Below are 10,508 nucleotides of genomic sequence, written 5' to 3' on the forward strand. Positions count from 1 at the left end.
GTGCTTATATGGGCTCCTTATATCATTTGGTTCTTTGGTGTCCTTTTGGAGTTTCTAAGTGTCCTTTTTTGGAAAGATATCTAAATTTATCTTGAAAAAAGCTTGCAGAAAATACTGATTTTTGAGAATCACCCTTCAATCTTTTGGTTTACTTTGCTGGATATAGCAAATGATGACAAAATAAACATTTGAAACCAGATAAATGGTCTATGCTTAATTTCATGAAGTGTGCGATTAATCGCGATTAATCACAGAAAAAGGATGTGATTAATCAGATGAATTTTTTTTATCGATTGACAGCCCTAATATATATATATATATATGGACACTGACACAATTTTCATAATTAAAAAAAAAAATTACTGATCCCAAACTTTTGAATAGTAGTTTATTGATTTTGATTTTGAATAAATGTTCTTTTTAACTTTTTATTTATCAAAGAATCCTGAAAAAAGTATCACAGGTCCCAAAAAATATTAAGCAGCACAACTGTTTCCAACACTGATTATAAATCAATGATTTCTGAAGGATCATGTGACACTGAAGACTGGAGTATGATGCTGAAAATTCAGCTTTGCTTATAAGTATATTAAAATAGAAAACTGTTATTTTAAATTGCAATAATATTTCACAAAATTAAATTTATTAGATTAGATTAAATTGTTTCAAATCACAGTTAAATCTGCCAATTGATCATTTATAAACGTCAGTAGACAGTTGAACACATGGAAGAAGCCAATCATATTTTGACTTTCAACATATTATGCAAAACAAAGAAAGATGGCATAATCTTCAAACCGCGTGGTTCTTTACACTGTAAGAATGACACACTCAGCATCTGTGGCTCTGCAGGATGACAGAGAAAGATGATGGAGTTAAATGGTCTGACTGGTGTAAATGTGTGTGATGTTTGCATTAATCCATGACTCACCCCGGCAGTTAATCTGGTGTAGTGTGGAGGAGAGCGACAAAATGGACAAAAAACACTGTTCACAAGTACACACACGGCACGCACACAAGAGATTAGAGCAGTTAAACCACTGGGTTGCTCTCCTTTTAAAGATTACAATTCAACACATCCCTCCCGTCGCCACCTCATTGAAAACATCTGTCATCCATCTCACATCGGGCTTTCCCTCTTTATTTCTCAATTACAATGGTGATCAGAATTAATTTTACTGACTATAATAACAATTATAAGACGAGAAAAAAAAAACAAACACAAAATAGCGCGACAGCCCCTCATGGACGACTGCCGCGCTATTTTGTGTTTGTTAATTTTATTATTAAATTATGTTTGAATGTTCGCCGGTTCCCGCCTCCTTCTTCCCGATCTACGAACTGTGTTACATTGGTGCCGAAACCCGGAAGAAGGAGGCAGAACCGGCGAACATTCAAACATAATTTAATAATAAAATTAACAAACACAAAATAGCATGACAGCCCCTCACGGACGACTGCCGCGCACAAACAGAACCAAAACACAAAATACTGGAGAAAGCAATATTATGGATTATGGACTCATATTTAAGCCAGACACAAGTGTTTGAAGTTAAAAATTCTTTAATGATGGATTTGTTTCTTACAAACATGCACCTTTTTACTTCACAAGACATTCATTGATGAACTGGCGTGGTGTGGATTATTTGTTGCATGTTTTTATCAGCTATTTGGACTGATAAATTCTGACGGCACCCATTCACTGCAGAGGATCCATTGGTGAGCAAGTGATGTAATGCAAATCTGATGAAGAAACAAACTCATCTACATCTTGGATGGCCTGAGGGTGAGTACATTTTCAGAAACAGAAACATCAAAAGCTCTAACCTGTCGGATCCGATAGCCAATGAAAAGCATTTGTAAAGTGATAGTCATAGCATCAATGGCTTTTGTCACACAAAAGAATAACAGCGCTGGACTCAAGCTTCCTCGACTGAGTCATACAGCAATATGTGTGTTCAGTCCTGAGCTGAGCCTCGGGGAGCGGATGTTCCCTTTATCAGAGAGTGAACAATTTTACAAATTAGATTCATCATATTTGTTTTTCTTCCTTATCTTCATAGCTTCTGTTTTATCTGTTGATAGGAACAGCGAGAGACAGAGAGAGGAACAGTGGGATACGAATGGCCTGGGGAGGAAGAGCAAGGATTGTACATAATAAACACAGCAATAGTGCACACTAGTGAGTGTTAGATTTAAGACTACGATACTTAACCTCAGTCCTAAAAGGGGTTTACAGCATTATGTCCTGTACAAGTTCCACAAAGTGCTTTTTATTCCCTATTCTCTACATCTGGCGGGTTGCGGCTCAAAGATGGGTTTGTGCCAAAAACAGTGTTTTATGTGATGAATTATTATGATACAATAAACAATTTTGGTTCTGTGTTGAATCACCACTCAAAGTCCAATGTGGAATTAGACTCCTGAAACAAAAACTGGATAAATGCACATTCTGGAGTAATGTGCCATTTGCAACACTGCTAGGCAGCCTACATTCAACATTATCTCACTGATTATCTACTTATTGTAAGAAAGATTATTCTGGATATTAATATTAATACATTCAACATTTTATGGTTTACAGTGAATTTACCACAGTTTAGATATGTTCGGGACAATGCGAATCTGGCTGTGAGCTCAGACTCAGGTAACATAAATATGTTTTAAGAACATTTAGCTGACATTTACGGAAGTTCTAAGCGGCCATGCAATATATTTTTTTCCCTTCTTGTTTTCTCGTTATAACGACTTAATTTTCTCGTGATCTCGACATAACGGGAGTTGTTTTCTCGTTATAACGACTTAATTTTCTCGTTATCTCGACAAAACGGGAGTTGTTTTCTCGTTATAACGACTTAATTTTCTCATTATCTCGACATAACGAGAGTTGTTTTCTCGTTATAACGACTTAATTTTCTCATTATCTCGACATAACGCGTTATGTCGAGATAACGAGAAAATTAAGTCGTTATAACGAGAAAATTAAGTCGTTATAACGAGAAAATTAAGTCGTTATAACGAGAAAATTAAGTCGTTATAACGAGAAAATTAAGTCGTTATAACGAGAAAACAAGAAGGAAAAAAAATATATTGCATGGCCGCTTAGAACTTCCGTATGAATGTACAACTGAAACATTTCAGAAGTAAAACGATTTTGTGCTAATGTTTTGAGAACATTATTAAAACAATATTCTTTGTTAGCTGGGAAGATCTGATAAAACATGAAGAATCGATGTTTTGGTGAAGACACTGGTGAAACATTGTGTGGGTGTACATGTGTAGCTTTAAATAGCCATGTGCACCGTCACCTCTGAAGTACTTTCCATTACATTCTGTCGTCTCCTGTGAATCAGACCTGCACATTTAACACAGAAATACAGTGGGTACGGAAAGTATTCAGACCCCCTTAAATTTTTCACTCTTTGTTATATTGCAGCCATTTGCTAAAATCATTTAAGTTAATTTTTTTTCCTCATTAATGTACACACAGCACCCCATATTGACAGAAAAAAAAAATTCACTTAAATGATTTTAGCAAATGGCTGCAATATAACAAAGAGTGAAAAATTTAAGGGGGTCTGAATACTTTCCGTACCCACTGTATATGCCGGGTTATTATGTCAAAGCTAGATGTTGTTGTGGTAACAGCACTCTACGTGTCACTCTAGCCCTCTTGTTACCGTCATTTTCCCTTTTATCCCTTTTTCTGCATCACCTACCTGTAAGTGGAACTATAGTTAGACATTTCACTTGAGAGTACATCAGACGTAGAAGATTCTGCTTTAAATTACACTTACTGCCTTGTGTCTTAAAAATAAAGCTTCCAAAAAAGAGTTTTCACAGCATATGACATAAATGATAATAATAATTGCATTATTATGTCAAAGCTTGTAATTGGTTCTTATAGAAGAACCATTTTGGCTTCCCCAAAGAAGATTTCAGTAAACAGTTAAAAACCTTTTGTCCAGTGGAAAGGTTTCATGGATGTTTCAGGTTCTTCGTGGAATCAAAGATTTTGTATTATTAAAAGTGTAATTATTTAAAAGAAACAAATATTTCATCTCAAAAAGCTGTACCAAAATACACGATACAATTGTGTTAATAATGCAATATAATATAATATTATTATTTTTTGTTTGTTTAGGTGGTGAAATGCGCAAATAGCTTAAGCGCTTAACAGTGCTGGGAAGGTTATAGGTTACAGATTACAAGTTACCCTATTCAGAATGTAATAAGTATCGTAAGTATTTCAATTACTTTGGTAAAGTAATGTAACTGATTACATTTGATTACTTTTTCGAAATCCTTCTTCACTTGAATTAAGATTACACTCTTAAAAATATAACATTCCAAAAGGGGTGTTTTTGCAGTGATGCCATAGAAGAACCATTTTTGGTTCCCAAAAGAACCTTTCCGTGAACAGTTCCTAAAAGAACCATTTTGAAGAACATTTTTAGAAATCTAAAGAACCTTTTTCGACTATAAAGAACCTTTTCTGCATTTGAAAGGTTCCATGGATGTTCAAGGTTCTTCAAAGGACCATTGATGACAAGAACATTTATTTTTCAGAGTGTATAATAATTTAATTTTAAAGTGCAACCACCACAAAATTTGACTTTAGCACCTCTTTTTACTTTGACATCATTCTGAGGTTAAAATCATAACATGAAATAGTTTAATAGCTATGATGATACTATTTTTTTAATCAAATCTTTGCATAGTTATGGCAAGAAACACTGCTAATAATGCATTGGAAAATATAAAAAAATAAAACAAACACAAATAGGAAATAAAAGAGTTATCGAATAAGCATGTGTCCTATTCTGTGTCCTAAATTCCTGAAACATTGGAGTCTCATATTTTAGAGCAGCCAATGCAATTTGGGAAAGAAATCAATCAAATCTGTACGTGTGTGAAAAAATATTCAGATGTAACCCCCTTTGTAATCATTAACACTTTCATAAGTAACTGAAATTTAATTACACTTTTTTTTCTCAGTAACTGTAACAGATTACAGTTACATGTATTTTGTAATTAAATTACGTAATGCCATTACATGTAACTAATTACTCGCCAACACTGGCGCTTAATAGGCCATCTGATGGGGAGGTCTATTTGAAGGCCAATGTGGGGATGGGACACAATTTGCAGAGTCTTTCAAACAAAAGTGAGCAAAGAACTCATTACATATAGGTGCCTTACACAAAAACACAAAGTGTGCAAATTATTTTTATTATCATGATTTGTGATAGACACAATCTTCGTAATTCATTCTGAAACCTGAAGTGTGACTGGGATTTCATAAAAAAAAGCCTCAATTGCTCAAGTTGTGTTTGAATATGCAGTGCACAAGTGGTACAAAAACTGATGTTAAGATCCAAAGAGGTAATATAGGTAAGAAGAGGTAATAATAGACATCAAGTTATTAGTAGCTGCCCACTAATTAAAAATAAATAAATGAATAAAAATCACTCTAGGAGCATTTTATAAGTCTAGGAGAATTTAGGTTGTAAAATATCTGGTTATGGCATGACAGATCACATATAGCTCTGTCTCTGCAACTTTAGCAGTTCTCCATTTGACAGACTGTCATTTATTTCTCGAAAGCCTCCAGTCATGAAGTTATTAAAAGGCTTGTCACTTACAAGATGGACAGTAATGTTCCATGAATTAATTATAGCCGATTGATTTTTGCCTAATTTTGCTCATAATTTGGTGCACATTAAACCAGCTCAAGGCTAATAGGCTGCTAATCAGTTCATGGCTACTTGATAATTTGCACCTATTAAGCTTGTATAAGTAGGAGTGTGGTAGCTGAGGTGTATTTGGACCGCTGCTGTCCTCTAGTGGTCAGATAGGTCACTGCATTTTTGCATAGTGTCATGGCTGTGCCCCAGTTTGCATACTAAACTAAATGTTTGCTAAAAATGGAAGACAGTATGTAGGAAGACAGTATGCCAGTATTGGATATTCACACACTGTATTTAGATATTCCCATCACCTCCTCCATACACTCTAAAAAATGCTGGGTTAAATACAACCCATCGTCAAGTAAAATATGGACAAACCCAGAATTGGGTTGTTTTGACCCAGCATTTGGGTTACTACCCAGAAGGTTGGGTTAAACGTTTAACCCAACTGCTGGGTCAAAAGAACCCAATCGCTGGGTTTGTCCATATTTTACCCAGGGCTGGGTTATATTTAACCCAGCATTTTTTAGAGTGTACATACGACAGTATTTACGCTTCCATGTATTAGCATGTAGGCAAAAATAATCTTAAAATTATCTTTAAAAAAAAAAAGTTTTTCATATTTATTTATTTATTTAAATGTTTAGTAATTTATTCGTCATTTTTTATTTTTTATTTATTTAAATAGTTTTTCTAAAGTTTATTTTCTTTCAGTTTTAGTTCAGTTACTAATTTTAGTAGGCCTACTTTAACTTACTTTAGTTAGTTGACAAGACAACATTTCAAAATGTTTATTTAGAGTAAGTTTTTCACATAATATTTATATTTGCCTTTTTTCAGCTTTATATCAATTAATCTTACATACTTGTGATGGATAGTATGCAAATTTTTTACACTGAGATATTTGGTATGTCCTTTTTGCATTTAACTCGCCATACATTTGTACTGAAAAACTGCAAAGTGTTGAAATCAAGAGCAGTATTATAATGACTCATAATAGATGCAACAATTAGCATATTATGTCCTTGGTTTAAACTAAAACTAAAAACACTTGTGGTATGAGGATATAAAAAATATTAAATGTACAATCTATACGAATGTAATTTGTGTGTCTATGTCTTTAAAATTCCGACTTGAGGGCCCTTTTGCTTTTATATGTTACAGTAAAAAAAAATTACAGACTCAACAGAAACTAGCAACACCCTTTTAAACTTCTCACTTTCTTTCTCAGTATCACAAACACACACCCTCACACACAGCTCACGTTCATGCAGGAAGTAAGCTTAAGCCAGATCGCAGGAGAGGAAGTGAGATGCAACACATTTATGAACAACACTTGCTGCTTTCGCAAATATATCTGGTCTGCTATTATATGTGTGAAGATGAAGAGAAGTCCTCCAAACAATGCAGGTTCTGACTTCATCATACTTAATGCTTTATGCATGCGTTAATGTGCATCTTTTAGTGACAGCTCACAGAGAAATGTAATTTTTATATATGTATTTAATACATTTCTAGAAATATACAGTGGAGTCCATTGAAAATATGGGATTTAAATAAATATATAAAGTTGTGACATAATGAAGAAGAAATGCCACTTACATTATATATTGTTCCATATCTTAATTACATATGGTTTATTTTTGCCTAATTTTACTCATAATTTGGTACACATTAAACTAAACTCAAGACCAATAAATAAATAAGTAAATACATAAATAAATAAATAAATAAATAAATAAAGTTATGACATAATGAAGAAGAAATGTCACTAACAATATGTATTGTTTCATATTTTAATTACAGACTGTTTATTTTTGCCTAATTTTGCTCATAATTTGGTGCACTTTAAACTCAACTCAAGGCCAATAAATAAGCAAATAAATAAAAAAGTTATGAAATAATGAAGAAGAAATGTCACTTACATTATGTATTGTTTCATAACTTAATTACTCTTATGTTTGTCTAATTTCGTTTATAATCTGGTGCACTTTAAACTCAAGGCCAATAAATAAATAAAATGAAAAAATAATAAATTAATAAAGTAAGTTATGACATAATGAAGACGTGTCACTTACATTATGTATTGTTTCATAACTTAATTACAAATGGTTTATTTTTGCCTAATTTTTGCTCATAATTTGGTGCATATTAAACTCAACTCAAGGCCAATAAATAAATAAAGTTACGATGTAATGAAGAAATATTGAAATAATAAGATTCAACATTATTTCTAGTCACTAATCATCATTTACTTTGTTGTGCCTTTGTACAAAAGGTCAGAGGTCAAGTTTTTTTTTTTTTTAATGAAGTGGTAGGTACAAGCTATATAAACAAAATGCTTTATAATAAGATAATATAAATAGCATCTTATATAAAGTAAAAAGATACATTTATATTAAGTATTATATATTATTATTAGTGCTGTCAAACTATTAATCGCGATTAATTGCATCCTAAATAACAGTTTTGTTTACATAATATATCTGTGTGTAGTACTGTGCACATTTATTATGTATATATAAATACAAACACATACACCATATATTTCGCAAATATATTTATATTCATATAATTTATATTATATATAAATATATTTAATATATAAACATAACATATTTTTCTTAAATATATACATGCATGTGTGTGTATTTATATATATAATAAATATACACAGTACACACACATATACTATGTAAACAAAAACTTTTATTTTGGATGTGATTAATCGCGATTAATCGTTTGACAGCACTAATTATTATTATAGTATATGGTGATGCACATTTTGTTAGACGTCATATTATTCAGTCTTAGAATGACACTGAATGCAGATCCCGAGATACACTGGAGTCACGTCACCTTTGACAGAGTGACCCAAGAAGCTCTCCTGCATGTCAGCATCGAGTGCTATTGAGTAAATATGGCATTACTGCGAAGTACAGATCACATGTATCCGCCCAGCAACCACAGGAAGTCCTTTTGCTGCTGCTGCTTACAGAGCATCAGCCCTGTGCAGCGGAAGTCTACACACACACACACACACACCTACAAGAGCCAGAAGTGAGGACTTGTGGCTCCCCGTCCCGGAAAAGACACAAGAGGACACAGGAGTCAGAGACCATGATCAAACGCAAACTGAGTGAGTATATTTGATTGAGGGCTTCCGCCATAGTGTGGTGCAATCATTCAGACCGGTATCACTTTGCCATGAGGTTTCTTATTGTGGTTAAAGTCTCTGGTCGGTTAAGCAAGACTATTAAAGATCAAAATGCCTTAAATAACGCCCCACTGTCCTTGTCGAAGCTATCAGGGTGTTATAAAGGAGCAGGACTGTTGACATTATTGATTTCTATAATGGCCTTAAAGGCTAACGTTCCTCTCTGATGAAGGTTAGTGTATTTGAAGGCAGCAGTGCATAGACGCAGATACGTTTTTAAAGAGGCTTTTTGTTGTTTTGCTCCACATGCCTTGAGGTAAAACCAAAGCCGTTCTGAGGACAGTGATGGGATATGGGAATACCGTAATGGCATTTGGGGATTCAGCTGCACAAAGCAAATGAATGTACTTCAGACTAGATCAATATGAGCCGAATTGAACATCGACCAAGAGGAAAAAAAATCTCATGATGAAAATAAAAGTCGTTTATATTAGATAAGTTTGAGTATTATAAGGTCAAATAAGGGCAAAGTATATGGGATATATATGGATAAACTGCAACTGAGAGAAGTATTGCAATATTGTGTAATGCATGAGAAAATGCACGTAAAAAGCAGTCATGAAAAAACACACAATGGCAGAAAAAGAAAGATCACAAGTTTTATTCCAGATAGCTTCATTCACTATGCACATTCACTAAGTTCTTATGTTTAAACTAAAGTATAAATCCTAAACTATATTTAAAAAAAATATTTTAATAACTTATTGATGTTCACACACACACGCAAGCACGCATCTACCCCCCCCCCCCCCCCAAAAAAAACTTCAACATATTTATTGTTCCTTTTTCCTAATGAGAACCTCCACTACATATTTAATTTTTAACAGTAACCATTCAAATGTAACAGTATGATGATTAACAATTATTACTATGAAACACAAAACAGTAAATATATCAAATGTAGAAAATATTAAATATTTATTTTGATCCATAAATACATTTTGATCAGTAATTAATTAAATAAATTGACAAATCAAAAACACAAAAATATCATTTTCCAGAGAATATATTTTTTATTCAGTTGAATTCTACTTATTTTTACTATTATTAATTATAATTCATTTTAAGATTATTTGATTATTGTGAACGCGAAAAGTAATAGTTTTATTTTACAAAACATTTTTCTTCCTCAATATTAGTTACACTTTTGTATAGCTGTGTTTCTTCTTCAAGTACACTTTACTGTAATCTCATAATCCAATATGTAAGTGTAAATAAGATCTGGTATTTATCATTAATTTTAAGATTATTTGATTTTTGTGAATGCAAAAAGTTACTGTTTCATCTCACAAAACATGTTTTATCCTTAATATTAGTTACACTTTTGTGTAGATGTGTTTCTTCTTCAAGTACTATATTGCATTACAGCAATACATTATGAACTTCATCACATTTAGCAGTCCCATATGTTATTAATTTCAATCTGTCTGATATCTCAAAATACTCAAAACACAAGACGACTTGACAAGAAACAAAACCAGAACGGGACTAAACGTCGACAGTCCCCCGAGAGCTATAAATATTAAGATAAATGAACAGACGTTCCAACAGTGACAAAGAGAAAATTCAGGCCCTGACATTGAAGGTCATGCTAGAAAAAT

General features: G+C 32.9%; 1 protein-coding gene across 1 annotated transcript in view; it reads left to right on the forward strand.

Annotated features, from left to right (window-relative positions):
- The first annotated feature begins 8,744 nt into the window (after window positions 1-8,744).
- The window catches only part of LOC107744235 (SH2 domain-containing protein 3C-like), a 54,495-nt gene continuing 52,731 nt past the window's right edge, over window positions 8,745-10,508 (forward strand). The window contains exon 1 of the mRNA XM_016557763.1: window positions 8,745-8,829. Coding sequence (XP_016413249.1) covers window positions 8,811-8,829 — 19 coding nt within the window. The 5' untranslated portion in view covers window positions 8,745-8,810. The remainder of the gene's footprint in view (window positions 8,830-10,508) is intronic.

The sequence above is a fragment of the Sinocyclocheilus rhinocerous genome, unplaced genomic scaffold (genome assembly GCF_001515625.1).
Source record: "Sinocyclocheilus rhinocerous isolate Xijiao unplaced genomic scaffold, SAMN03320098_v1.1 scaffold317, whole genome shotgun sequence".
Lineage (NCBI taxonomy): Eukaryota > Metazoa > Chordata > Actinopteri > Cypriniformes > Cyprinidae > Sinocyclocheilus > Sinocyclocheilus rhinocerous.